Here is a 26,378-nt window from a genome sequence, read left to right on the forward strand (position 1 = left end):
TTATATTGATGTTGTTGCAACAAGTTTAACTCGTGTCTGCACTTTGGATTTTTGTGACACTACCTTGATCTAGTAGCCTATATTACGTATTTGTTTCTGCTTTTACACCTGATGGCAGTTTTGTGTCATTGAGATGAGTAATGCTATCTACACAGACAATAATCTGTGTTTTAATTAATTTACTTATTTCCTACTACTTCCTTTCCTGGAAGAAAAAAAAAACACAATGATGAAGTACTTTTCCTCCAAAATGAGATTTTATCTAATCAACAGATAACTAACGAGAGTGAACACAAGAAGAAGAACAGTGATGACTCCTTTAAATGTGTCTTTCACTGTCAGTTCTTATCTCTCTTAAGTGCTGCAGGCTGTTAAACACATTATTCACACTCACACTGATAAGTCAAAGAGTAATCTTTGTCCTCTGACTCAGTTAATCATTCAGCTCTTGAAATGTAAAAGTGAAGAAGTTAAAAGCTTGCGACAGTTTAAATTCAGAGGATTGTTCCATCGGCCGTGTGAAGACATGGATACTAAAGAGTCAGAAGAGACTTTAGGGAACACGAGTTATGAGAACCAAAGCAGCAGATTCATGATGAGGATCAGGAAATTCAATGCCAAGGAAGTTTTCACCTGGTAAGTTATCAGATGAAATAACAGGAGCTGTGAGGAAGAAATTAGCCGTCAACTTAGAAAATCTGTCTGTACAGTCGGCTGTTACTTTACTGATGTAGGAATAATAACTTTTATTAGTTTAAAATCCACCTTATAGTTTCAGAATTTAAAATGAGGGCATCAGTAATTCATTATATAATTAGCCTGTACAGTACTCTCTTCTGAATCAGTCCATTTATTCTGCTGCTTTGTTGCTTGAAGTTAATTTTGATGCTGACACTTTAATACTTTTCCAAACGATGGGTCTTTAAATAAGAGTATTTTTGGGATTGATACTATCATTTCAGATAAGATAAGGATTTAAGTGATACGTCCTCAGCAGTATAAACATTAAAAAGTTTAGGTCAGGCAAGCTTATTATAGGTAAGCTATGTTAAGAGAGAATTTCTCGTCTTTGCACGGGATAAATGACCTCCAATTTAGTAAATAACAACAAATAAATAAATTCCTTGCATGTTATTGGTTGATCATGAATTATTTGTAGTTCACAGATCATTCATACTAGCCACGTGGTTTTAGGGGAAAAAGGGCCTGCTGTTCAGAAGTGTTGTATGGTCGAGCCCATTTGTAAAATAAATATAAGTTAGATTTTTGAACAAAAAGATAAAGAGCATAACAAAAAAGGCTTTGACAAGATTTTAAATTTAAAAAATGATTTATAAAAAAAACTTTTTACAAATTTTCTCATTGTAAAACGTTTACAAATAGTTTTTGTTTTGGTCTTTGTGCTATGCAAACTTTCCCAGCTCCTTGTTGTTGTACCAATACGAGTGTTATCAATCTTCTCATCTTACTCTGCAGAAAAAAAAGTGGATAAACAAATAAAATGCCAGAACTTCCTTTGTAAGACATTTTTCCCCCTTTGATTCCCTATCAAGAATATTGAAAAACTTTAAAGATTTGCTTCCCTCCTCCCCCTCAGGCACTTGGCCAAGACGTTGGCCATGGGTCAGGGCCTGGCTGTTCTCATCTGTGGGACGGCGGTCACCTCTCAGTACCTGGCCACACACTTCCATGTGAACACACCGATGCTGCAGAGCCTCCTGAACTACACTTTGCTGTGTGCCACCTACACCACCATGCTGATCTGCAGAACAGGTGAACATCTATCTCTTAACACCTGAGATAATGCACTGGAGAAATACTTCATGATGTATTTCTAGCTGTCAGGATTGTATCATTTGAATTGCAAATTTGAAATCTTATGCTTAAATTCTATAAAATAATGTAACAGTGTGATGTACAGAGAGAGCCGTGCTGGGTTTTACTTTTACAAAAAAGTTCAGAAAATGTGAGATGCCTTCACATGAGCAGGTTCCATGTTTGTTTCATTCCACGTCTTACGATCAGTCCAGCAGCAAACGCAGGCTCATTTACATTTATTAATTTGGGACACTTATATACACATAGCTACAAACACATATTATGAATTAAGTGTTCAACACTCGCAGGCCTTTGTTCTTCACATGAGTTCCTTTAATTGTACTAAAAAAAGATCATTGTTAATACTTTGACTCATGTAGTATACTGACAAAATGTAACTATAATATAATATAATTAACTATTAAGTCAAGAAAACCATTATTTTAGATATGCCATGACAAGAAAGTTACTTTTTTGTAAATGGGGAAATGAATTTGGAGCTCTCCCAGTAATCACATGATCATACAGAGATGATGGATGAAAGCAGTGATTCACTTTCATCAAACTGTCCTCGGGCTTTGTGTTTGAACAAACAGATGTGTGACTGAAGTTCAGGGGTGTTCCCTTTAAAACGCAGGGGATGGCAATATCTTACAGATTCTGAAGCGGCGATGGTGGAAGTACCTCCTGCTGGGCCTGGTGGACGTTGAAGCCAACTACGCTGTGGTTAAAGCGTACCAGTACACCACCCTCACCAGTGTTCAGGTGGGTGCAGGCTGTGAATGTGTGGATGTCATAGAGTCAAGTTAATTTCAAGGCGTTAAGTCAAGTTTTATTCACTGAAGCAAAAAAATGTCATTACATTTAAAGCTTCTTAAAATGTTTCAAATCAGGACAGATTTTTTTCACCCTTTGTTATTACTTTGAACTAAAAAAAGTTAAACTATTTATTAGTTTCATCGTGAAATAAAATGTGTGTATTTCTAATTATTTCTATTACATTTTTGTTAAATAATATCTTATTTCTGTTTGCAGCTGCTGGACTGCTTTGTGGTCCCAGTCCTGATGATTCTGTCCCGCTTGTTTTTGAAGACACGCTACAGGCCGGTCCACTATATAGCCGTCTTTATCTGTCTCCTCGGGGTGGGGGCCATGGTGGGAGCTGACCTGCTGTCTGGACGAGACCAGGGCTCCAGTAAGAACTCACATTTTCTCCAGGCTGTCATTTGTTAGGCCCGTCTTTCAGTGTTCAGTGTCTGAATTTATGAAGCTAAAGGGAGAAATGTGAACATTTTACGTATCACTAATACATATAAGATGTCAGATCTTTTATGGCTGCAAAGGAAAGTGTGCAAAGTCTGATAAATGTCCTGAAGTGATCCGTAGAGTCAGACGGGGTTAGGGATTAGGAAGGCTTAGGTTTGAAAATAAAATATCTCTGGTTGTGTTAAATGAAAAGAACAAGTCTGAACAAGTTTGATCAATTTAGACCCATGCATCAAAAATCAGCAATGAGCCCCAATTTAATTTCAATTAACTAAAAGTTATGTTCCATCCTATGCACTTTAATGTGTGTGAAAAAAATAAATAAATAGAGGAAAATGTATTTCAAGACCAAACCATGTGGATAAACTGTGATAATATAAAAATGTTTGATCACAGCTTTGACACTCTCCTCTCCTCTTCTCCTCCCCTCCTCTCCTCTCCCCTCTTCTCCCCTCCTCTCCTCTTCTCCTCCTCTCCTCTTCTCCTCCCCTCCTCTCCTCTCCCCTCTTCTCCCCTCCTCTCCTCTTCTCCTACCCTCCTCTCCTCTCCCCTCTTCTCCCCTCCTCTCCTCTTCTCCTCCCCTCCTCTCCTCTCCTCTCCTCTCCTCTGCTCTCCTCTCCTCCCCTCCTCTTCTCTCCTCTCCTCTCCTCTCCTCTCCTCTCCTCAGCCTCAAACATCTTGTTAGGAGACGGCTTGGTGCTGCTCAGTGCTGCTCTGTACGGTGTGTCTAACGTGTGTCAGGAGTACACAGTGAAGAACCTGAGCAGGGTGGAGTTTCTGGGCATGGTCGGCCTGTTCAGCACAGTCATCAGCACCATTCAGATGTAAGCGTGCTTATGTGGATCTGACTATTCTTATGACTCCTTCGACATGACTTTACTTTACCTGTGATTGTTTATTTCTCCTTAGGGTGATCCTGGAACGTAATGAAATTGCTAACATCCAGTGGAGCTGGCAAGTTGGTAAGTTCTCATATACCACATAAACATTTGGCTCAATATGCACGCAAAGATTTTGCCTCTCTGGTTCGATTTATAATTTGACAACAAAAGACGATGTTTGTTTTGTAACATGAAAAGTTTCTATAAAAAATATATCCTGCAATCACAGGACAAAAAAAGCAACAAACTCAAATAAAACAACCAGTATGTATTGCTGCAGGAAAGGAAATTATTGCAAAACAATTGCATTCAAATTTCCAGGAATTCCTTTGCCTCTTTTGGTTTCATTCTCATAAGGTTCTAACTAAAGGGTAAAATGGTTAATTGACTTGTACAGCTAAGCGACTTAATAAATCTGCAATCTTTGATTAAATCAATCCTGTTCTTAACTGACCCTGGTTCTAAAGGTGAACAATGCTTCCTTAATGTTGATGTGTTGATCCTGTTGTGTCTCTCCTCTCAGGGCTCCTGTTCGCTGCCTTCGGGTTGTGTATGTATGCTCTGTACAGCTTTATGCCGATAGTGATGAAGCTGAGCAGCGCCACCTCCGTCAACCTCTCCATGCTCACTGCTGACCTCTTCAGCCTCTTCTGTGGGATCTTCCTCTTCCAGTACAAGGTGAGCGGACACACACAGAGCTGTCATAAAAACACACACGGACTTTAACACTTTTCTTTCATCCCAACCCTCTGGGTCATAGTGACCTGCTGAATGTTAAACAGACAAAGCAGTATTGATAAATGATTACAGGACTTCTGAAAAAACCCGATCAGGTCTTATGGCCAGAACCCAGAACAGCTACTTAATGTAATGTGCTTCATTGTTGTTGGATTGTCTCACAGAAAGATCATTTTAGGATTTAAAGTTTTTAATTACTTTATTTTTTGCTGACTGGCCAGCATAACCACACAGTGTTTGGGTTGACTGTCATACCTCGCACAGCGTCATTTTCAGCCGCAGAAGTTCTGGAAGGAAAAGGTTTTTAAAAAGTTACCCGACCAGAAAAGCCATAGACAGACACAGATCAAGACTAGTAAAGTCTGTTTAATTATTTGTCAGTTTTATAGAGATATTTAAAGATAATGTTTGACTTTTTTAAGGTTCATTTTGGGGCTTTTCATGCCTTAATTTAGAGATAGGACATTGAATAGAGTCAGAGAGTGGGGAATGACATGAGAGAAAGCAGCCACAGGTCAGGTTTGAACTTCCCTCTTGGAGGACTATAGCTTCTGTACATGGGGCGTACACACTAACCACTAGGCTACCAGCACCCCAAGGTAATCTCTTCAGTTGGACCTAAAGACAGCTCCACCTGATTGATAATGTTCCTCTCTGACTCGTGGATGTGTCATGAAAAGTAACAAGTATTAACTTAAGAGGCATTGTGTCATTGTTGTGTTTGTTGCTTGTTTCTGCTGCCCCCAAGTGGTCAGAAAAAAAAAGTTTTTGAGATTTAATATTTGAGTTGAATATGTCAGCAGATAAATATGAAGAATTACAACAGAATTAACTTCCCAGAATAATAATAATCAAACCTGTAAACTCTCTGCCCCCCGCCTCAGTTCTCTGGACTCTACATAGTGTCGCTGGTGGTCATCCTCATCGGCTTCGTCACCTTTAACGCTGTACCAACGCCACAGCCTGCCACCTCCCCTTCCTCGTCCATCAGTGAGGAAGGTTCCTATGACAACACTGTGGCCACTCAGGATGGCATCCAAAAACAGGAAGTCTCTGTCAGGATCACCACGGAGGACGAGGCGCAGGAGAGAGAGGAGCAGCGAGGGGACAGAGAAAAGGAGGAGATGAGGACGAGTCAAAAAAAGATAGATAATGTAAATGTTGGACGCAGCACTAAAATGTAATCCTTTCAATATGTCACATTTTATATCTTTATATACATTTATTTATTGCTTTTATAATATGGAAATGTAATGTACATACAGATTAATAAGGACAAAGGGAAATAAAAGATCAAGTACAAATAAAAGCAAACAGTCACAGACGTTTGAAGCTTTTCTTATTGTTGTTTTTGCTCATAAATCCTCAGATAGGACCGTCACAATAAAATGGAAATATAGTGTTGATTGTTTTGATTTTTGGCCAAATGGTTATTTAATGTAGTCATGTATTTAGCCATGGATGTGACGACACAAGATGATGTTTTAAAAAAGATGATCTATTACTGAAGATGACATAAATTGATCCCACAGCAAGAAAACATTTTCAGTGTTTACATCAATAAAAGAAACAATGAAGCAAAGCAAAGCAGGAATACACATTGTACACAGTGCATAGATAATCAAAATGTTTCTATATACAGTTTCACACAGTGCATACAAAATGGGTGAACATGTAACATATTGTGATGGCATTTGGGCATTTTTGTATTTTTCTACATTTTGATCCAATTTTGACTGCAGCCAAAATGTCATTCAGAGGATTTTGTAGTCTAAGCACTCATGTAGTAAACACACTCACTAGCATCCTGCAGCAATGAACCATTTAACTGCAACAGGCAGAATCTTGTAAAAAGTAGGCCTACATCTTTATTGTGCAAAAATATATCGTAAACACACAACAACAAACCATGAGGCACGCTTAAATGATCTGCAGTACTGCTCCTCAGTCTGCGGGTAAAATATTGTTTGTCAGTGTTTTCCTGAGATCAAAAAAATGTGATCCTTTAAGGTTTCTTACATTGATAAAAAAAAACTTTTAAAGGATTTTTTTGGTGGTCATCCTAATATTTGAGGGTTGATTTTGGCAGAGAAGCAAATGAGTCTATTTCAGATGTCAAGAAGTAAGTTAAGCGGATATAAAAAAGAAAATAAGAGACTGAAGATATAAGATGTAGAAATGTCTTCTCAGTCTGTCATTAAATTCTTCTTCTCCTCTTTTGTTGGGAAACTTGTTCCAACCTCCTCAATCGGTTTTGTCTGAGCTCCTCCAGTGCCACCTCCTCCGCAGTAGGGCGTTGAAAGTCTCTCTGCCTGGATCGCCCTTTAAAATGAAATTTTCTCTTTCTCTTTCTCTCATCATGTGTTGACAGTCATTTTAAACTGTTCAGACTAAAGGGTTTAGTTCAGCAACAAGACGACAAACATTCATTCTCTGTTTAGATATTTCTTACCTTGTTCATTCATGCTGTTTCGGATCGCCATGTCTATCTGCTCTGCCTCTGTCATTCCTGAAATATCGGGTTCTCTATCAGCAGATGGATAATTTCTCCTACTATAATCTGCATGCTGTGGATTTTCTCATCTCGCCCCACTGTAACCTGAACACACATTTAAACACTTGTAAATACAGATCCACTTTATGATTGTTAATCATTTATTGTGAACTCCTTGATCACGGACACAAAATAATTAAGATACACAAGAAATAAAACTTTTTCTCGCCCAGTTTTTCATACTTTATTTGACACTTACTTCCTTTTGGATAATTTAATGATCAGTTAAATCTGGGTAAATCTCACATTTTCTCAGCATGCATTAGCTCAGTCCGCAGGGACTTTGGGATGGGAACCAGAGGGATGCCGGATTAAATCAAGTGCAGACCAAAGAATGGTCATTGGTCTAGTGCTTCAGAGTGTTCAGACAGCAAATCCCCAACTGCCTGCAGCACCCCCTGTGTGCCGCCCACTCTCCGTTAATACATGTTCATAGGTTTGTGCATGTTGTGTCACTCAGGCCTGTGTGTGAGTAGGATGTCTTTCAGTAACAGAGAGTAAACATGAATTTTGTGCCTCCTTGCAAAGAGTGGTGCAGGATTGTGTTTGAATAACTGCCACACAAAATCTGAACAGTGTCGTACCTGAAGAGCTGTAGTAGGAACTTATGTGTTGATCAGGTCTGAGGGATGACACAAAAACTGATGGAGAAAAACCAGAGGATGCAATGAATATTTACAGCATTGTTATCATGCTCTTCCTTATAAACATTCAGATTCACTTTATGGACAAAAGTCAGAGGACACCCCCACTCATGTCGCTTCTTACAATCCAGCTCATTGCTCTGCACAAACACATATTTACAATTCAAAATGGTTCATAAAGGGGTCAGTGTCTTTAAATGCAGCCCAATCACAGGATGCCATCGTTTCAGCAATTCAGCTATTAACCGAAATGCAACAACACCTCAGTCAGTCAGAAAGAGGACAACGATTGATGAAGAGACGTGCATAAAAATGAACTTTCATGCGTTCATCACTCCCTACAAGGTTCATGCAATGTGTTGAAGTCTTTATGAAACATGTTCCCATGGCACAGGCGCTGCATGGCTGCCTCACGTCATAGAGCGTTTTGCCAAATGTTGGGTGGAGTAGAGTGAAGCATGCAGCAGAAACCTGTTCTGTGGAGTGATGACTCATGGTTCACTATGCATCAGTCTAAAGGACAAGTCACAGAGTGGTGCCTACTGTGAAGTGGGGGAAATTAAAGATGTGATGGATCAGGTTCCCAATGTCTTTTGGTCATGAAGTGTACATGAGCCCTCAGTAGCTGCAAATTATATATTTGCTGACAATAACTTCATATAAACCAAACATGCATTTAAGAAAGAAACACACAGACACAAACATAAATCTCCAGACCTGCACACATCCTCATGATGGTCTCCAGTGGACCCACAGTGTACAGCAGACCCACCAGGATACCTGCCAGGTTGGCGATTACAGAGGTCCTGAAGCAAAGCAATGAAAAACAGCCTACAGTACACAGTATGCTATTCCAGTGTAGATTACTGGAACTGGAGGATAATATCACAACATTTGAACCCAAAGCTCCTATGAAGAGTTTTTATCAGCTAAATGAAACAGAATGACACTAATACAGACGCCTCTTTATGAACTGAAGAAGCAAACAAGACCTTTTTGTTTCTATTTAACATTTTATATGCCTGTTAACTCTGCCGCGGGGAAGGTGTCAGATGAAGTTTCTAACAGCTGAGTCAGCCTCATTTCAATTTTCAGAACAAAAGGTTCACTGTGAGTTGTTAAACATTTAAAGGTCACATGTTATTTTTCTTTTCAACCAATTTAAATAAGTGAAGTCTTTTGTTCTAAATCCACTCTGATCCTGTATTTGATCATGTCTATAAACCCCTCTATTTCAACCCTGCTCAGAACAGGCTGTTTCTGTGTCTGTACCTTTAAATATGTAAATGAGTGGTATCTGACCACGCCCCCTCTCTGAAAGGGCTTGGTTGGCTCGGGCTTTCTCGCTCCATGTCCTATTGTTTACGGTGAGAAGGCAGACTAAGAGGGCAGAACAAACACCTAGCTGTGGGAGTGTCACCCACCTGGGGGAGGGGCTACTGCCCTTTGTGATGTCATGAAGGGAAAATCTCCAAACGGCCTGTTTGAGCACACATTTTCTGAAAAGTGGAGCAGGCAGGATGGACTTTTCTCATCACTGGGGGGTTTGTAGACAAACTAGAGACACATATTAGTGTTAGAAAAACATGGTGAAGTGTATTTTTCATAATATGTGACCTTTAAAATAATGAAGGATGAGATATTTTTTTTAGAAGATACTCCTTAAACATGTGCAGTGCAAGATCTGCAAAAAAACCTTTATTTATTATAAAGGTTTTTTTCCCTGTGATGAAGTTACAGTTTAACGTGCACACTAACATCTTTAAGTTTACTTTCTGTACGCTGAGTTCAAGTGTGAACTAATAAACTTTAAAAAACAGCGTGTTTTGTTGAGTTGGTGCCCCAGGAAAATACTGGCCATTACTTGGTGCAGGATCTTACCATGGAGCGATCAGATAGAGCAGCACAAGCTCCACCCAGCTCGCAAAGCGGTTGGACACGCGAATCGTCCACACGTAGGTCTCGCCTCCTGGGTCACAGTGGTTACTGACCACCTTCAGAGCAAACACGACCCCTACAAACAGATTTGAATTGAGAAGAATCAGAAACACAGCGATGATTATATGGGGTGGTTGGAAAAAATAGGAAAAAATAAATATCACCAGAACAGAGAGAGTCAGTATATATGTAATCAGAAGAAACAACTCAACTCATTAGACACTTTTACATGTTATTAAAACAACAATAAATGTTCAAACTCATATTTGTTATTTCTAAATGTTTAAGGGCTTCGGCTGATCATTATTATCGTTATTATCATCATTTAATAGTCAGAAAATGTATTAATTGAATAACTAATTCAACAGAAAATTATTTAATTGACTGATCGATATTTTTTATTTCATGCATGTTCAATTTTGGAATATAAGAGAAATGTGTCTCTTCACAATTCACAGTTTTTTCAACACTGAATAAAAATAAAATCTTAAAGAACACAAAAAGGTTCAATCAATCAATCAATCAATTTTTATTTGTATAGCGTCAACTCATAACAAGTGTTATCTCGAGACACTTTACAAAAAGCAGATAAAAGACCTTACTCATTGTTATGTTACAAAAAGCAGATAAAAGACCTTACTCATTGTTATGTTACAAAAAGCAGGTAGAAGATCTTACTCATTGTTATGTTACAAAAAGCAGGTAAAAGACCTGACTTAAAGCATAGTCTCATTACCTGAGAAGCCAACAGCACACTCGCGTATAAATTCCATGAGTGGATCCTTCGAGTCCACCACGGCTTCAAGGAGCCAGGCTTGCAGCAGTAGGTGGACGACTCCTGTGAGCACATAGAAGACGGACAGCATGTAGAGGAACCAGGCTCCACCCAGACGTCGCTCCAGCCAGATTCCTTTCCAGAGGAAGGACGTCATGTTGAAGTAAAGGTGCCAATCATTGAGGTGGTGCAGGGGAGACAGGAGGAGGCGGCTCCACTCTTTAAACGTGTACACATATTGGATATTCAAACAGACCTGAAAAAAAATAGATCATTTTGTATATTATTTATGATGGTTCTTATGATGGTTCTTGTGATGGTTCTTGTGTTTCCTGGGTTCTTATGATGGTTCTTGTGATGGTTCTTGTGATGGTTCTTGTGATGGTTCTTGTGATGGTTCTTGTGATGGTTCTTATGATGGTTCTTATGATGGTTCTTGTGATGGTTCTTGTGTTTCCTGGGTTCTTATGATGGTTCTTATGATGGTTCTTGTGATGGTTCTTGTGTTTCCTGGGTTCTTGTGATGGTTCTTGTGATGGTTCTTGTGATGGTTCTTGTGATGGTTCTTATGATGGTTCTTGTGATGGTTCTTGTGATGGTTCTTATGATGGTTCTTGTGATGGTTCTTATGATGGTTCTTGTGATGGTTCTTGTGATGGTTCTTATGATGGTTCTTATGATGGTTCTTGTGATGGTTCTTGTGTTGCCTGGGTTCTTATGATGGTTCTTGTGATGGTTCTTGTGTTTCCTGGGTTCTTATGATGGTTCTTGTGATGGTTCTTGTGTTTCCTGGGTTCTTATGATGGTTCTTGTGATGGTTCTTGTGATGGTTCTTGTGATGGTTCTTATGATGGTTCTTGTGATGGTTCTTGTGATGGTTCTTATGATGGTTCTTATGATGGTTCTTTTGATGGTTCTTATGATGGTTCTTGTGATGGTTCTTGTGATGGTTCTTGTGATGGTTCTTGTGATGGTTCTTATGATGGTTCTTATGATGGTTCTTGTGATGGTTCTTGTGTTGCCTGGGTTCTTATGATGGTTCTTATGATGGTTCTTGTGATGGTTCTTATGATGGTTCTTGTGATGGTTCTTGTGTTTCCTGGGTTCTTATGATGGTTCTTATGATGGTTCTTATGATGGTTCTTGTGATGGTTCTTATGATGGTTCTTGTGATGGTTCTTGTGTTTCCTGGGTTCTTATGATGGTTCTTATGATGGTTCTTATGATGGTTCTTATGATGGTTCTTGTGATGGTTCTTATGATGGTTCTTATGATGGTTCTTGTGATGGTTCTTGTGTTTCCTGGGTTCTTATGATGGTTCTTATGATGGTTCTTGTGATGGTTCTTATGATGGTTCTTATGATGGTTCTTGTGTTTCCTGGGTTCTTATGATGGTTCTTATGATGGTTCTTGTGATGGTTCTTATGATGGTTCTTGTGATGGTTCTTATGATGGTTCTTATGATGGTTCTTATGATGGTTCTTGTGATGGTTCTTGTGATGGTTCTTATGATGGTTCTTGTGATGGTCGGGTTCTATATGTCTGTTGGGTATCGTGCACTTTGGGTTCTTTTCTGTTGAATTGTATTTAATTATTTTTAGTATTTTGTATTTGTTTGTTCTTGTTGTTGTTTATGTTCTTCTGTGTTTGGTTTAGTTTGTTCTTGTTTTTGCTGTTTGTCAAAGCACTTTGTAAACCTGTGTTTTTAAAAGCTGCTATATAAATAAAGTTGTTATTATTATTATTGTTATTATTATTATTAATAATAACAATAATAATTAAACTTACATAAAATCATTGAAAATTTTAAAAATAATGTGGCATCGCTACAATTATGTAAAAAAGGTAAGATATTCTGGGTGATACATCACCTTTTTATATCTTTTGATATAAATATTGATATAACTCTTTTATCCATCCATCCAAAATATAAAACTACAGCTAAGGGTACAAACACGGGAAGCAGCTTGTTCAGGACCAGAATCAGTCTGAACATGAAGACTAAGAGTTTCTAGTAGTAGACATGCTCCTCATATCAAGCTGTTGATTACCTGCACCAGCGGAGCAACAGGTAACATGTAATTATACACATTGAAAAACAGGAAGGTCAAGGTGACCACTGGGATATTGGTCAGACCCTCCTGGTAGAGCCGGACGATCAGAAGCAGCAGACCCAGCTGGAAACTCCTCTGCATACTGAAAACACCCTGTGGAGAGATGGTTAAAGGTTTAACATTGTTTAATCTGGTGAAGGTGGAGACTCGTCAACCTTTTGTCCAATAAATGTTATACAGTTTTTTTTTGTAATTTTTGTAACCAACTCCATCATGTTTTATGGCACAAATATCAAGCTCTGTACCACCCTGCTCGTTAAAAAAAAATCACAGCATCTGAATCTACAATCGTCAAACTACATCAGGAAATACCTGGTGTGCTTACTCATCTTCCTCATTCGTTCAATTGTTATAAAACACAAAAGTTAATTTAGACAGAAAATGCAAACACTTAAATGAACAGGCTTCACCAAGTTAAACAGTTTTGAATTGATGCACACTTTATTCATACTTACTCAGATTGTCCGTGTCCGGTGTTAAAGTTCTTGTTGTTTTGTGAAGAAAAATGGATGGATGGGTGGAGTCAGGCAAACTTTCCGTCATGTTGGAGTATGTTTTTGTCCTGTGTCTGCCAGTGCACTCCTGTAGAGAATTAAAAACGAAACCTAACTGCAGAGCTGAGATTTTTTTTAAAGTGGCACAGTTCCCCAATTTGACCACGAGAGGGCAGTGGCCAACATTTTTAAATAATAGCTTTCTTTATCATCGTCTCATTTCGTCCCTTTTCGGGTAAATTATTTTGAAAGTCTCTACCGGAAAAGTTGCCTCACTGACGTTACTTGATGAATTAAACAGGTTGTAGTATGACCAGAAGAGGGAGTTCAAGTCGTAAGGTTAGGGGGTGCTGGCATTTTATATTTAAAATATAATTAGAATATTGGTTTATTTCAATTATTGCTAAATGTATTATAAACATGTTGAATCTTTTACGTTTAAAATACTATTTTACTAGACTTACGTTTTTTTTCTCTATCTATCATTTGTACTATTTATTTTCATTTTAGGTAATACTATTATTATCAGATAATCCCCTTTGACTTATTGAAGTCTTAGATGAATTGCCTCTTACTGACAAAAATAAAATAAAACATACAGTGGGAATAGAGGATTGCCAAAGGGGAAAAGGAGAGAGGCTAATGATTTTGAGCATCTTCATCCAAGTTTTAAATACTGTTCATACTTTATTCTAAATGTTCTTTTTTTTTTTAAACTCAAAACTAAACTTTATCTTGAGTAAAATGTGTAGTTGAAGGTTTATGGTCTAGACAAACTTTCCATAATGATGAAGTTTGTAGTGTGTCCATGTATTGATTGATTGATTGATTAAATTTATTTCCGACATATCAAATAAAATCAAACATATCAAAAATACAAAACAAAATGAAAAGCACGAAAATACAATAAACAAAAAACAAAACAAATTATTTCACAAAAAAAGAAAAAGAAAATTACATATATTCAATTGATATGCCTGAGAAGGAGTAGGAAGAAGTATAAAACTTATTTAATCCTACCCCTTTTCCACAGCTCAATAATTAATATTTATTAAATTAAATTAACTTACTGTGTTCCTTATAATCTCTCTATGTATTCAGATATTGAACATTGCTGCCCTCTAGTGGTCACAGTGGAGGACTGCAGCCAACTACATACATAAAGCTAGCGTCATTATTGAAGAACCAAAATAGCCTTACTTCCGGTTTTAAAATATTTTCAAAATAATTCCTTTGGGTGACAAAACTTGAGCCAGAAAGGAAGTAACAGATTGTAGATTTAGGTCAACCATTGTGCTCTGAGTGTCATGTGACGGACGGGGATGGTCGAGCTCGCTTCTTAACCCTCTGACCCCGCCCCCCCTCAGTGTTATCAAACGTGACGTCACCTCTGTCAGTGCGGCGTCGTTAGGTGGGGCGGGGGCTGCTGTTGTTGCTCTCGTCGTCCAGGACTTCAACAATCTTCCACACCGATCAAAGTCAAACAACGGATCATACTGTAATCATCCCTTAAAGGATATAACCGATCTCTATCGATTCCGCAGCTATCTCGAGTGAAGATGGGGAGCTGTTTAACTGTGGGACCAAACGAAGCTCTGGTGGTTTCCGGTGGGTCTTCATCTTTACTGAGCTAACACAGAGCTAACCTGAACTGATGCTCTTACCCAGTGTGTGTTTCTACCGTGGCTCGTTAATCTTTCAACAATTCCGGGTATTAAGAGATTATAAGGGCTGTCGTCTGGAGTTGTAAATTAGAACTGTGTTAAAAGACTTCAAACGCTTATGTTATAAGTTACTCTTCATTTATTTGTGTTCGTTTGGAAGCAGCCTGTCGCCTCATTTAGGCCCCCAGTGATGTTACACCTGACAGGGTTTGCTCATCATTAACTCAACGAAGCTGTCAATAATAAACTGTGTTGAGCCTCGGAAATATAGCGACATTAAGAGATAATTATATAGATATTTAAAGATCAGTAGCAGCACAAAGATAGCTAGTACAATAGTTGGTAAATGAACTACAAGGTCAACACTTTTTTTATTTAAATTTATTTTATTTTTTTACTTTTTTTTAATTATTATTATTTTATTTTAATTTTTATTTTTTTTAATTTTTATTTTTTTAATTTTTTTTTATTTTATTTTAAAAAATTAATTATTTAAAAAAAAAGAATATATATATATATATATATATATATATATATATATATAATTTTTTTTTATTTAATTTAAGTTTTTATATTAATTTTTTTATTTTTTATTTTTTTTATATTCAGGTCTAATCACAGATTTCTTTCCTCAACTGTTTATAGGTCCTACACATATTTTTATCCCTGCACGGGTTATGTACATTTCTTGTATAAATCTATTTTTAATTGCACAGTTTAAGTTTGTTTCATCTAGAGGTATTCTTTAAATCTTTATTCAGGTTAATATATATGTATGGGGTGGGGGAGGTCGGTTTTGCGGCTAACAAACGTTTCATGTCATGTACGTCTTTGTAACCTGCTACTGGATGCTTTGAATTTCCCTCAGGATCAATAAAGTATCTATCTATCTATCTATCTATCTATCTACAATATTTCCAATTTTATATTCTTGCAAAGGTACAGCACAGTAAGTTTGTTTCTTGGAGAAGTTATAACAATCATGAGAAATGATTTAGGCGTAATTAATAAGGAGAGACTCAGTAAAAAAGAAAGAAGATAAATACAAAGAAAACCAAGGCAACCCTTTTAACAGATCATCAACAAACAGCATTAAAAATAAGAAAAAGGCATTTAAAATTCATCATCTTTGAATAATCATGTAACAGGGTTACAGGATGTAGCGTTCTTGTTTTATTTAAATTAGATTTAAAGTCGTAATGACATTTTTACTGTACATTCAGTCAATAATACTGTGAAGTAGTGCAAACATTGTAAAGTAGAGCTATGGATCTGAGAAGATGTCAGGGATCTGAGAAACACTGGCTGCCCTGCACACGAATACAAAAAGCAGATATCAAGATTGGAGAGGAGAGAAATGACAGCAATGCATTCAACAATCACTCAGCTGCATGTTGTGGTTAAATCCATTTAAAGCCACCAAATTGGCACAGCCACAAATATATTGACTTTTGTTTGGTGCTATGCTGTTATTGACACAATCTCAGTTAAAGTGAACAAACCTTTGATTAAATAAGACGACTCTTGAGTGTTCAGTTAGTAGTGAGTTTATATTAAATCCAATGCAAAGGTCATATGAAATAGATATTTGATCAATGTGTGTTGTCTCTTCCCTCAGGTGGTTGTTGTGGCCCTGATATGAAGACCTACGCCGTTGGAGGCTGGGCCTGGGCTTGGTGTCTCATCTCGGACACTCAAAGGTGACAAGATTGTACAAACAGAGGGGTCCTTTTATTTTATCTTGAAGTGGAGTTGGCCTTTCAGTTGCTCCTTGAAATAGTTTCTGTTAAGTGCAAATCACCACAGATAAGTGGACTAGTCGAGGGGAAAGCCATCTTTTCCCACTCATGAGGTTTTCAGACAAACCACTTTTGTTGTATTGAAAATTCACCAGGAGGCCAGTTTCATTCAGTTAAGGTTGTCAGTCAGCAAGTGGAGGATGAAAACTAAATATCCTTTCAAGTATTACTCACTGTGTTAAAGATGTGTCTTTAAACCGGTGCAGAGGTCTTTGTCCTTCTCACCCTACATATTTTCTCCTTTTCTAAGCTATCAGTGTGACTGATGAATACGCTCAGCTCTCTTCAATTTTCCGTTTCACAAGAAAAGTGCATTCTCAGGTTAATCTTTAGCAGCAGTTGTCTTTGGCTGGTTAAAATGTTATCACATAGATTATGTTTTATTCCACAGCACTGCTCTTTCAGTGCTGCTACAGGTCATGGCTGGGCTTGTGAAATTTTCCATTACCTCATTTCCTGAGTATAGTTTTGATTTATTGTCCAGAACTTGGATTTAAGTCGTGGTTGTAAACTGCAGCTAAACAAACACAGCTGTAAGTGGACACTGCATTTAGGTGTTGTCACCACAGATTTCCTTCTTTAGCAGGGCCGTACACCTGAGCTAAAGGGATTGTCAAATAGTCAAAAAGCAAAAAAAAAACTCAATCAAACACATCTTATCTATCTTGGCAATAGAAAAGTTTTGATTAACAAATTAGATGACACAAACAAGCTGCCAGTCTGTGCACAGGTTTGTGGAGGTGAGAGGGTAGGCAGGGTGTTAAATCCTGTCTCTGCTGTTTTATTCATTACACAATAAGTGACAGTATTATAAAGAAAATAGAAAAAAGTGTGGTTCATAAAACAATAATTCATAAAATGCTTCAAATGTAATTTGTGTAAAATTTTGGCATTCTTATCCTGAGTAACTTAAAGTGGAATAATGCAAATACTGATTTCTTTTTGGCCTTTTCATGTTGACCTGTGTCAAAAAGTCTGATTTATTACTGTAATTGTTTTATATTCTTCTCTTCGTGGTCTAATGATTGTGTTTTGTTCCTCACTTTAGGATAAGCTTAGAGATCATGACTCTGCAGCCACGATGTGAGGATGTGGAGACAGCGGAGGGGGTCGCCATCACCGTCACAGGCGTGGCTCAGGTAACACAACAAATGTTACAAAGACAAAATGTTACTCTTCCCAGACTTGGAGAGTTTGGTCCATCACCAGATGAGCTGACCCCTTCTCTGCCTCGGTGTCTCTTTAGGTGAAAGTCATGACGGAGCAGGATTTGCTGGCTGTAGCTTGTGAGCAGTTCCTGGGGAAATCGGTCATGGACATCAAAGCTGTGGTTCTGCAGACTCTGGAGGGACATCTGCGCTCTATTCTTGGTACGATCATTCATTCCACGTAAGCAGTGTTTTATCCATAATTAAGTTGGTTAATTGTTTTCATGACATGTATAGAAACATGTAAGTGATTTACAGAACCGCAGTTAAGCCAAATCTACAGATTAGTTATTTTTTGCTGATTTGTTCTCGATTTGTCATTTAGCTTTTTTTAATGAGTAAAAAAAAATCAATTTAAGTTTCCATGGAGTCCAAAGACAAAGTTTTCTAGATCCATCTTTCGTCCAACCAACTGTCTGACACTAAAAAATACTTACTTGCTGATCCATAAATCAGAGCCAATACTCAAAAAGAAGAGGCTGGGGTATTCAGCTAACTTTTCTTCAAACTCAGTGAAGAAATTAACTGATTATAAAAATAGTTTGGGATAGTCTTTCCTCAAACATTTATCAACAATTGATGGTCTTAGTTAGATTGTGTCTAACATGATGTGTGTCACTTTTGCAGGTACCTTGACTGTAGAGCAGATCTATCAGGACAGGGACCAGTTTGCTAAACTGGTGAGGGAGGTAGCAGCTCCAGATGTGGGCAGGATGGGTATCGAGATTCTCAGCTTTACCATCAAGGTGGGTAGGAGGCGTCGTGGAGTCTGTAGAAACGGGTTTGTGATGACCCTCAGGGAGCCTCATCTCTTCTTCTCTCCTTTATGAAGAAAATGATCGGGACAGTCCTATGTGATCAATGTTTCAATGTTTGCTTCGAAGGCCAAAAGATGAAGCATTATTACTAAAACGTGTTATTCTAACTTTAGCTAGCTGAACTCCTGAAGAACAGCGTGTTTACAGTTGCAGGATCTTTACTTTAAGTAAGAGAGAATGGGAGCATTTAAGATCATGAAAACACCTCTGCATGATGCCATCTAAAAGACTCAGACACTGATCTGCAGGATAACTTCCATTCAAGTCTCCTCAACTATTAATCATAATTATGCTTCTGCTCACAGTTTTGAGTCCAGGAAAGCTGTATTAAAAGCTTTATTGTTCAGTGTTCAATAAGTCTAAACAATGTTTTGGTACAAGCACATTCCTGGTGACTACAAAGCCATGAGCTTTACTGAATACATTTAGGCACTCACACTAAATCTCCTGCTCCATTTGATGATCATGTGCCTAAAATCTTTTCGGCAATGATGTCAATTCTTTCCTCCTCTTCTTTGTGTAGTGAATCCGTTTCTCGAAGCTGATCAGATGGTTTCTGTTTCTTGTTCAGTGCATTAGTCTGATGCACACTTACTTCAGCTGCGAGTGCATCACTGTGACTGTGAGCGCTTTGTTACATCCATTTCTTTCTTAATGAGATATGATCTGCTATCAAGAGCCAGCACGAGTAATAAAGTGGGTGTTTACTCCCTGCACAGTCTGTGGAAATCATACAAATACAAACAGTTTGTATGTGCTGTTGGATGCTCCTGCTCATTAGAGAAGTCTTCTCTTCATGCTTCATGTGTCTCATTATTGTCAGCAGGACACTCAGCCTGTAGAATTAACTGTTGTTCATTGGAGTTAATTGAAGCATGGTGCAGACACAGCGGCTAACCAAAGTGCTTATCTGGAAACCCAGTGTCCATTTCGATCACATCAATTAGTCCAGGATGAGATGGTTTCTGTGATGTCAGAATGAGATAGCTTGGAAATGGAAGATCTTTTTGCTTTTACATGTGCATGAAACAATTTTTTTTTTTTTTTTAAAAGCTGTTGCTGTACACTGATAGAAGGTGTCCATTTGTTTGGGTTTTCTAGAGCAGTGGTTCCTGACCTTTTTCCTAGGAGCCCCCCTCCTTGTTTCTAAGAAAGATCCATTTTCTTTTTATGAATTAAGTGTTTTGTCATGATTTTAGTTAAATGTGCAAATGTAAACACAAAGGAGAAATAGCCTTGTGCACCCCTTGACATCTTTGGTGCCCCCCCCCCCCCCCCCCAGGGGGTGTGGACCCCAAGTTGGGAAGCAATGATATAGAGAACATGCTCATCTGTCATAGCCTAACTTCATGTTTGCTAAAATACATTTGGTTAAATGTGTTTCAGTTCCATTGCAGTTCCCATTGAGTCAGTATTCAGGAGTTGAAGTTGAGTTGACCTGTTTGTCTCCGCTCGCAGGACGTGTATGATAAACTGGATTACCTGAGCTCCCTCGGGAAGACCCAGACTGCAGCTGTCCAGAGAGATGCAGACATCGGTGTTGCTGAGGCAGAGAGGGATGCTGGGATACGGGTAAGGAGGCTCTGACTGATTGGGGAGTCTGTGAAATGTATTTCACAACCACAACAAACAACTGAACTCGGCTTTTCTTCTTTATCGTCTCCTAGGAAGCAGAATGTAAGAAGGAGATGATGGACGTTAAATTCAAGGCGGACACCAAGATGGCTGACTCCAAACGAGAACTGGAGCTGCAGAAAGCTTCTTTCAACCAGGAAGTCAATACTAAGGTAGGAACATGAGGTTTTAGTTTCTACATATGTAGTCAATGTTCAGGGTCATCAGTCAGATATAGATACATCCTGCAGTTTACAAGTAGTGATCCCATCATTGTTAACTCAAGCAGTTAAACCAAACTCTGTGCAGACAGGCAGCAATGTGTTTCACATTTTTGGAGAGACGTGAACTTTCCAAAATGCCAAAAATGAAAATGTGTTTAAAATGATCCATGAACCATCTGGAATAATAGTACAGAGCCCAACATTTGAAACAAAATACATGAGATTGAATACTTTACTCAGCCAACATTTTAAAAGGAAGAGTAGCTCAAACTAGTTCCCCCAAAAAAGGAGCGATTCAGACCTGAAGTATTTAAAAGATACTCACGGGAAACAAAAGGGTTGTATTTTATTGTAACTAAGTTTCAAGCAAATTGTGTTTGTTTACAGAAAGCAGAGGCCCAGCTGGCCTACGAGCTGCAGGCGGCCAAAGAGCAGCAGAAGATCCGCCTGGAGGAGATTGAGATCCAAGTGGTGCAGAGGAAGAAACAGATCACTATCGAGGAGAAAGAGATCGACCGCACAGACAAGGAGCTCATTGCCACTGTGAAGAGGCCGGCTGAGGCCGAGGCCTACAAGATGCAGCAGCTGGCTGAGGGGCATAAGTGAGTGAGAACGCCGAAGTTTAAACAACTTGAGCCTCCTCAACTAGTAAGAGCAATTAGTGGAAAGAGAAGGTTACAAAGAGAATCCTCATTCCTCCGGGGCTTTTAAAGAAAGGGCAGGCTGTTAGTGACTTAAAAGTAAACTTACTGGAGTAAATATCTGAAACATCTGGTAGAGACCAGAGGTCATGTCATGAGCAAAATAACTCAGCTGCCTCAATTTAGGTGGAGGAGAAGAATCTGGCAGTGGAAATACTAGAAGACGCAGTACATGTCTTTCAGGTCTGAAACATGCTGGTGAATATTTCTGTATTTTAAGCTGTTTCAAGGCAGTTAACAGTTACATTTTTTGACAGAAACTTCTAAGAAAATTGGCATCACTGAGAATCGCATGGTTGGCTTTGGGCTAAATAGTTTTGAAGGTGTTTCAGTTGAGGGGCCAATAATATGAGAGAAGCTGCGGCGGAGGTATCATAACTTCCAGATCACTGCAGCAGACGAGATTTAGTCTCAGATGAAACCTTAGAGAAAATCTGCTTTATAATCGGTTGCACGTATGCAGAGGGACAGAGAAGCAGATCCAAACATGTATCAGAGTGTGAGAAACAATTAGACGTCTTCAGACCACCAAAACAATGAATGACAGCGGTAAGAAATACAATCATGTTCACAAACTTGGAAACTTGATGGTTGTTCGTGGCCTTGTAAGGGGCAAAGAGAGTAGCCTTTAAATTATGAGGTATTGATCGACAAACTCTGTAGTGTTTCAATGTGCTCTAAAAGGATGTCAGAGATCTTGAGCTAAAGATTAGCACCATCACACTGTGTTCCTGCTAGAGTTTTGTCTTTATTGGTTAAAGACATACTAGAATATGGATGATTATCTGTCATCCTGGCTTAAAACAGAACCTTCAAGTCTGCATCCTTACAAACTGAATGACCATGCCTCAAGTATTTCATTTTGTTACAACATTTGAACCAGTTGAAACTCAGTATGTTTTTTTATGTTGAAGCAGAAAACATTTGTATTCATTTTAATCTGAGTGTCCTCCCCTCCACCAGGACCAAGACTGTGCTGATCGCCCAGGCTGAGGCAGAGAAAATCAGGAAGATCGGAGAGGCTGAGGCCTCCTCCATTGAAGCAGTGGGAAAGGCGGAGGCTGAGAAGATGAGACTGAAGGCTGAGGCCTATCAACAGTACGGAGAGGCAGCTAAGACTGCCCTGGTCCTCGAGGCTCTTCCCAAGGTAAACCATGGAGGGGTTCTCCAAGTGTCCGTAAAAGTTCCTGAATGCATCACACTCCTCTGATCACCTGTACTGTAGGTTTGTGTAAGAAACTTCATTTAGAGCGCCGTGGTTTGTTCCTTGCAGAAGGAAGTGTGCACATTAAGTTAGATTGAAAACTGTCTTTAGTTGTTCTAATTTCGGAGCATTAGCAATAAAGAGTTAGTTTGGTATTTTGGAAAATAGGGTTATTGGCTTTCTTTACGTGACCCCTGTCACATAAAAATGAAGCAACAGCAATCAAACATTAGCCTTTCAAAAAGACTTGAAAGAGGGGGAACAGCTAGCCTGGCTCTGTCTAAATAAACGTATTTGACAAGCATAATCCCTCCAGCATCCTACAACATAATCACCCAGGGAGCTGTGAAGCACTTTTGAGCTCTCAAACCTCAATCCAAAACTGAAAAGTAATTTTCCCCGAGTTATGAAGTATAAGTGGTATTTTTTTCTAGGCTGCGTAAACATATTTAAATGAAAATGACAGATTTGACAAAGGAGACAGCAGACAGAGTGTTGGAGCGTCAGAGGAACGTTTAGCAGGTCTGTGTGACTGTTGAAATGCTTTCCTGTGATGCATGCAATGAAAGTCCCTAACATTTCACCTGTATACTTTCCCCAAGTTATGAAGTATAAAACTGAGGCTAAAGTCAGCATGACAACATAGTTTCAGCTTAACAATTCACAACTCATGGGACTATGACTCATGTCACACATGATCTCTAACTTTAGATTTTGATTATTCCAGCCTACAGTTAACACTTTCACCGTGTCTTGCAGATTGCTTCCAAAGTGGCAGCGCCATTAGCCAAGACCAACGAGATCGTCATCCTGAGCGGGGAGGGCAGCCGCGTGACGGGTGAGGTCAACCGTCTTCTGGCTGAACTTCCTGTGTCGGTCAATGCCCTCACAGGAGTGGACTTGTCAAAGGTAAGTAACCTTACCGGTGTATAGATTTATAACAATGTAAATGTCGACATCATGTTAAGATTTAAGGAATTCAAGTATTTAATCAAATCTTAAAGTATGATTTTAAACAAAGACTGAAAAGCTGCACGATTCTGCTTTTTGAATATGATTCTGTTTCTAACAGTGCTGATTCATTTTACGTATCATACAAACACAAACCTTCATTTGTCGTTGGTGTTCATTGCCATCCAGCTCGAGACATCAGGGGTTACTGTCTTGAGTTGACCTTATTCGAGTAGCAAACGCCCACATTTTAAACACCTCCAATTCAAGTGCAAGAAGTGACATAAACATGAAAGCCTCGTCATTTTTTCTCAGACTTCAGCGACCTCCTCCAGAGACACTGATGACTTTAAACAGCTGTTTTCACAGGCTGAGTGGGGGTCCACACAACCACCAAACTGAACCACTGAAATGTGTCCTTTATGTCTGGACTTGACATCTGGCATTCAAAGCAGTCTCACTTTTGTGGTCAATTTTAAGAAATAAAAATAAAGATTGTGTCTCAAATGATGCATTTTGCTGCACATCAGCATCCTAACGATCACCATCACCACTGTTTGAAACTGTGTTTATCGCAACATTCATTAAAACTATGATATTGAAGAGAACCAGCTAAAACATCTATTTCATATGACAGGTGTGTAGGAGAGGAATCAATCCATCAAACATTTCAAGCAAACACTTTCAGACTGTCTAAATTGCCCACGTTTGTACAATGTATTTGTGCAGCAGTTTTCCTTATGTGTTCAAAAACTATGAATAGAAGAATTTTAAGTTCTTGAAGGCATGTATCTTACCTGTGGATAATTCATAATGGCTTGTACTGGAGTCTCAGCGTTTCACTTAAAGGTTGAATGAATGTCTCTTTCCTCAACAGATCCCGCTGCTGCAGAAAATGGCCGGTACTCAAGCCTGAGAGCAGTGACTCCACATGACTTCAGTAACTGTTGTATGCACTCTTGATAGACTGCCTTTAATACACTTGAAGAATTTTGTTGTTTTATACGTATATATACTGTATACCAAGTGAATTTTGGAAACCTCTGGTGCCTTACTTTATACAGGACCAGAATATCTGCATGCACTGCTGCTCATTCAACAATGTTTTTATTTGGTTTTGAACATGGGAACCTTTTTTGTTATTATTATTTTCAAATATATATTGGCCCATTTGTATGAAATGTCATTGAATTGGAGAGCTGTTTGCTATACCTACTGACACTCACTCAGGTTCGATCCAGCTGGTGACTGACAGCAGATGTTAACACATACTCTTTGATATTTGTACATCAAGGCCTTTTCTTTTTTCAGACACCTAGGCGTGTTTCTCGGCCTTTTTGCTGATTTATATACCTCTTTCTTTATTTTATGACACATCTGCATTCCCTTGATAATCTGAATATTTTTATTGTACTTGTGGAGTTTTTGTTGTATTGCACATGTTGTATTTTAACTTTTGCCGTAATTCAGGTTAATTTATGTCTCAGTGATTCATTTTACAATGTAACAGGTGCTCACAGTCTTTATAGAAGCCCTTTCATTGTTCAAGTTTTGTCGGCTCCTTTGCAAGAAGTTTCATTCTCTACAAACTGTGGCTTGCAGGCATTATAGATACAACGTTTATTCACATGCTGACAAGACGACTGAAGGCAGTTTCAGCTCATGTGCTGATATAGTTGGCATGTAATTTGGTCCTGTAATATTTTGTGTACATTTTAATGTAAGTTTAAAAAAAAGTGTGGGCCTTAATTTAGGTAAAAAAAAAGGTTCCTTGTTGTTGGAAGAAAAAAAAATCACCAGGAAGAGGGCCAATTGAAGAAACGGCTCGCTTGGAGTTAAAATGTGTTTATATTGTGGAAAAAAGTTTCATGTGAATAGATTCTAAAAATGAAACAAACAGTGATGCCAAATAGAATAGATCACAGTTTAAGTTTACTTGTATGAAAAGGATTTAGCAAACGTCATAGATTATCTGATGTTTAATTTCATTCTATAGATGCTAAACTTTAGATGCTAAATCATGTTTGACAGGGTGTGTCAACAAATCAACGTTTTACACTTGTCAGAGAAACACAGTTCCTGTTTGATGTTTGTTCCTCTTTTATTTATTTTTATTTAAATTGTGACATCAGTTATAGAAGGATATTTAAGCAGAGTTCTTTAATCTATTAAACTATTTTTCATCTGTATTAAGCCATGATATCACTGTTTGTAAATGCTCAAAACGCTCTGTTGTTTGGCGCTTTAGTACACTTAATGTGAAGTTTCAGTGCAGCAGTAAAAATGATCTGTGGCAGTTATCTGTCAAAGGTTTAGAGGGAAAAGACTGTGGGGGCATAACTAGTTGACTCCCTCCTATGAAATGTGTTTCATGCTAAAATGAAAATGTGTTTAGTTTGAACCTCGTATCTAAAACGGTTGACACATCAAACACAGTAGTAGTTTTATATATGGCTGAAGAAACAGCCAGTATGAGAATACCAACGCAGAATTAACAGACGACTGTTATTGTTGTTGTTAACATTGATTATTGTGCCCGTCCTCAGTTTGATTTATGTTTGTATCATTCTGTGACTTACTGTGACCATTGATTTGATCAGCTTTAAATGTGTCCGTTGTATAGATGACAGAGTTAAGTTATTTCCTAATGTTAATTACAACATGTACATTGTGTGTCTCAAACAAACACGAGTTCTTGTATGCGCTTGCTGCATGTCATCCTCCTGTACACAGACTAACCGGTTCACTCCTAGAGAAATGTCGTTCTAATAAATCCAAAATGCCATCATTTATTTTATTTATTTATTTTTGGGGCCATTTTCACACCGCAAACGTTTTTAATACTCCTGACTAAGCTTCAGGTTACATCAACAGACACACACTTACTGGTATGTAATCTCTCAAGAGACAATAAAACGAGATTTGAGTCATAATTGTTTTTGGAGGCTTTTTATTTCAGTCTTTTATTTGTTG

General features: G+C 38.4%; 3 protein-coding genes across 3 annotated transcripts; 2 read left to right on the plus strand and 1 right to left on the minus strand.

The window, feature by feature from the left end:
* The first annotated feature begins 426 nt into the window (after nucleotides 1–426).
* LOC109991235 (solute carrier family 35 member F2) lies at nucleotides 427–6,027 on the plus strand. Its single transcript, XM_020643495.3, has 8 exons — nucleotides 427–636; nucleotides 1,598–1,773; nucleotides 2,456–2,583; nucleotides 2,854–3,013; nucleotides 3,752–3,908; nucleotides 3,994–4,046; nucleotides 4,489–4,643; nucleotides 5,588–6,027. Exons 1-8 carry the CDS (start codon nucleotides 527–529, stop codon nucleotides 5,885–5,887), a joined length of 1,239 nt encoding a protein of 412 aa, XP_020499151.2. The 5' UTR covers nucleotides 427–526; the 3' UTR covers nucleotides 5,888–6,027.
* Nucleotides 6,026–13,376, minus strand: LOC109991218 (rhomboid-related protein 4-like). The gene is made up of 8 exons (XM_065960658.1): nucleotides 13,184–13,376; nucleotides 12,666–12,821; nucleotides 10,576–10,870; nucleotides 9,783–9,915; nucleotides 8,619–8,707; nucleotides 7,842–7,898; nucleotides 7,156–7,302; nucleotides 6,026–7,025 (listed from the first exon to the last, which is right to left on the minus strand). The coding sequence occupies exons 2-7, from the start codon at nucleotides 12,807–12,809 to the stop codon at nucleotides 7,283–7,285; spliced, it is 738 nt and encodes a 245-aa protein (XP_065816730.1). The 5' UTR covers nucleotides 12,810–12,821; nucleotides 13,184–13,376; the 3' UTR covers nucleotides 6,026–7,025; nucleotides 7,156–7,282.
* Nucleotides 13,377–14,552: 1,176 nt separating this feature from the next.
* On the plus strand, nucleotides 14,553–26,338 carry LOC109991249 (flotillin-2). The gene is made up of 11 exons (XM_020643510.3): nucleotides 14,553–14,830; nucleotides 16,505–16,586; nucleotides 17,734–17,824; nucleotides 17,932–18,055; nucleotides 18,521–18,639; nucleotides 20,170–20,283; nucleotides 20,379–20,498; nucleotides 20,937–21,151; nucleotides 22,214–22,397; nucleotides 23,214–23,363; nucleotides 24,283–26,338. The coding sequence occupies exons 1-11, from the start codon at nucleotides 14,782–14,784 to the stop codon at nucleotides 24,319–24,321; spliced, it is 1,287 nt and encodes a 428-aa protein (XP_020499166.1). The 5' UTR covers nucleotides 14,553–14,781; the 3' UTR covers nucleotides 24,322–26,338.
* Nucleotides 26,339–26,378: the final 40 nt, after the last annotated feature.

This window comes from Labrus bergylta, chromosome 11, assembly GCF_963930695.1.
Source record: "Labrus bergylta chromosome 11, fLabBer1.1, whole genome shotgun sequence".
NCBI lineage: Eukaryota > Metazoa > Chordata > Actinopteri > Labriformes > Labridae > Labrus > Labrus bergylta.

Excerpts from the sequence above, each read along its gene's own strand:
- LOC109991235 (XM_020643495.3), top strand. The coding sequence starts at position 527 with ATGGATACTAAAGAGTCAGAAGAGACTTTAGGGAACACGAGTTATGAG. Across the intron at positions 2,584-2,853 it reads CCACCCTCACCAGTGTTCAG|CTGCTGGACTGCTTTGTGGT; the intron begins GTGGGTGCAGGC and ends TTCTGTTTGCAG. Across the intron at positions 3,909-3,993 it reads GTCATCAGCACCATTCAGAT|GGTGATCCTGGAACGTAATG; the intron begins GTAAGCGTGCTT and ends ATTTCTCCTTAG.
- LOC109991218 (XM_065960658.1), bottom strand. The coding sequence starts at position 12,809 with ATGCAGAGGAGTTTCCAGCTGGGTCTGCTGCTTCTGATCGTCCGGCTC. Across the intron at positions 8,708-9,782 it reads CTCTATCTGATCGCTCCATG|GACCTCTGTAATCGCCAACC; the intron begins GTAAGATCCTGC and ends GCTTTGCTTCAG. Across the intron at positions 7,899-8,618 it reads CATCATGAGGATGTGTGCAG|TTTTTGTGTCATCCCTCAGA; the intron begins GTCTGGAGATTT and ends TTTCTCCATCAG.
- LOC109991249 (XM_020643510.3), top strand. The coding sequence starts at position 14,782 with ATGGGGAGCTGTTTAACTGTGGGACCAAACGAAGCTCTGGTGGTTTCC. Across the intron at positions 20,284-20,378 it reads AGAGGGATGCTGGGATACGG|GAAGCAGAATGTAAGAAGGA; the intron begins GTAAGGAGGCTC and ends ATCGTCTCCTAG. Across the intron at positions 21,152-22,213 it reads CAGCTGGCTGAGGGGCATAA|GACCAAGACTGTGCTGATCG; the intron begins GTGAGTGAGAAC and ends CCCCTCCACCAG.